General features: G+C 39.0%; 1 protein-coding gene across 1 annotated transcript in view; it reads left to right on the top strand.

The window, feature by feature from the left end:
• Positions 1-641: 641 nt before the first annotated feature.
• Positions 642-2,708, top strand: part of LOC122252151 (E3 ubiquitin ligase Rnf121) — a 20,086-nt gene continuing 18,019 nt past the window's right edge. The window contains exon 1 of the mRNA XM_043014476.2: positions 642-770. Within this exon, the coding sequence (XP_042870410.1) occupies positions 669-770 (102 nt within the window). The 5' untranslated portion in view covers positions 642-668. The remainder of the gene's footprint in view (positions 771-2,708) is intronic.

The following is a 2,708-nucleotide window of genomic DNA, read 5'->3' as shown; positions in this document are numbered from 1 at the left end:
CATACACACACTTTACGTCTGTAAGTATATATTGTACTGTATAATATAATAATAATTGTATATGATATAATGCATAATGATAACAAGAGTATACTGCAATTTCATGCACACATGAATATACAGTAAGGACACGTGGAATAGTTTTCCTTTCCATACCCCCCCCCCCCATCCTCTCACTCAATCCTTTCCCACCTTCTCCCTTCCCACCTCTTCCGATTCCCTCCCAACTCTTCTTTCCCTCCCCTCACCTACTCCCCTCCCCTCACTCCTCTCTCATCTCCTCTCCCCCCCCCGTCCCTCCCCTCACTTACTTCTTTCCCTTCTCCCCTCTCCTCACTCATTTCCCACCTCCTCTTCTCCTCCCCTCCCCTCACCCATTCCTTTCCCACCTTTTCCCCTCCCCTCCATTCCCCCTCCCCTCCATTCCCCCCTCCCCCATCCGTCCCCTCCCCTCCATCCCCCCATCCCTCCATTCCCCCCTCCCCCATCCGTTCCCTCCCCTCCATTCCCCCCTCCCCATCCGTCCCCTCACTCACTCCTTACCCACCTCCTCTTCCCCTCTCCCGTTCCTCCTCTCCATCCTCCACTTCCCCTCCCCCTCCCCCGTCCGTCCTCCTCCTCCCCCCCTCCCAACATCCTCCCCCACCCTGTCTGCATCAAGCACTAAAATGGCAGCCCGCGAGCACCACCACGGCCACCAGCACCTTCCTCGGGGCCACATTCCCAATCCCCTGGACGAAAAGCTGCTCAAAATCATCAGAGAAAATTTGGTGAGTGTTTGGAGTATAGGAAGGAAGGAGAATTTTAAAAATCGGAGAGGTTTTAAGGGGTCAAAATAGCGTTAGAAGTTTGGATGTGTGTGTGTGTGTGTCTGTGTATGTTTGTTTTTGCGGCGAGAGGAAAGCCGATTGTTTATTTCTGTGTTATTTTAGTTTAATTTTTGATGACTTTTGAATTTTTATTTATAGGGATTGTGGTTGAGGATTTTGGTACCAAGTTGTGTTAATCAGAAAGCCGGTGTTGATTTGATGGACATTGATGGGATTTTAGATGGCACAAATTATAGATTTTATTGTTTTTTTTTTACTATTATTATTGTATTTTAGTATTGATTGGCTTTTTATTAAATTAGGTAAGTTGTAGAATGTTAGAAATCATGTGGAAGGTAAGATAATTTTTATAAGATTTTTTTTTTCATAATAGGAAAATAATTATATCAAGTGAAAGTGAAATGTTTTATTTTAAAAAGTGGTATATAGTTAGGAAAGAAATACATTGCGTTGATTTACTATGTTTTAAGAAAGATTTTTTTCTTATGGAAAAAAAAAAAATGCTTGAAAAAGCTTCATAGAGAGAACACCATTTTAACATATTTTGACTGGCATTTGGAAAATAAGTGGTTAAGAATGTATGTTTTGTGAAAAAAGTGAATTTCTGATGTGTTTTTCATCTACAAAATCCTAAGCCAACTGTCGTGGGCAAACGCTCTTGACGCCCAACTGGATAATGTTGGTATCGAGTGATTGTTGTGGCCTCCATGCCTCGTGCTCCGACAAAGGCCAGTAAACCCGTACGGCATATTCTGTCAAGGAAGAGCTTGGATTGGTTCCCTATATGATTATAAATCACCAGTAGTATGTTTGATAGAGCTTCATTGGTCTTTGCCAGAGCAGCGACAAGCCAACGGGAGTTGCTTAGGTGTGTGGTATGCATTTGCAATTATTGATTTATCTCATCAATTTTCATTTTTGGGGGGGGTATTATTCATTTATATTACTTGTGTTTGCTTGATTTTTTCCTGCTTTGTGTTTCAATATTTGATTGAAAAAGAAAAAATCCATATTATTCATACTGATAAACTTGCCGTGATAATGGAAAATTAATACTGATAGCAAACCTGTTAAGTGCAACAGAAGAAATGCCTTGTTGAGTAGGAAATGTAGCGTGAATAGATTTTCAAATATTTTCTTCAAAGGATACATTTGTCATTAGAAATAACTATATTTGGTAAATTTTTATAAGAGACATGCGTGTTCACGATGAACATTACTTGTGTGGTCAAGCAACAGCCAAAAGGAAGCTGTTAACCCAATTTGCAATTTATCATCATATAAGGGAGCAGTCCAGGTTCTATATTACTTAAATATACATGATGATAGTTTTTGTTTTCTTTGATATTGGATGTAATGTGGAAGTGGCAGCAATTGCTAGCCATTGCCAACTATTAGGTTGGACTGAGGAACAAATTCCTGTGTTGACAGCCGGTGTAGGTCTTCTAAACGCTTACTTTTTTTTCAAACTTGTATTGATAAATCTAACTGATTTGATCTGGTTCCCTATTTGGCATTTAATAACCAGGGAGGTTGACAAGCTCTTTCTTGCCAGAATATACGTGAAGTTTGGTGGCTCTTAGCTGAGTGCTGAAGGCGTGAAGTAGACTTGGCTGTCTTGAAAGTATATACGATTTCTTTTTCCTTTTTTTCTTGCGACTTCATGATTTTATATTCATTGCTCTTATTGTGATTATTATTGGCATCATATATATGTTGGTTTATTTATATATTTCTTTCTTTCTTTATTTATTTTTTTGTGTCTGCCCATATAAAACTAAGGCTATTTTATAAATATCAAAGAAAAAAAAAGTACTAAAGTAATATTTAATAGATGTAATAACTTAACTGGCTGTATATGTCATTACTATTTTTCAC

The sequence above is a fragment of the Penaeus japonicus genome, unplaced genomic scaffold (assembly GCF_977035675.1).
Source record: "Penaeus japonicus unplaced genomic scaffold, GWHDUDI00000001_assembly GWHDUDI00000018, whole genome shotgun sequence".
Lineage (NCBI taxonomy): Eukaryota > Metazoa > Arthropoda > Malacostraca > Decapoda > Penaeidae > Penaeus > Penaeus japonicus.
Note: the sequence above shows the minus strand (reverse complement) of the source record. Positions and strands in the feature narration are given on the sequence as shown.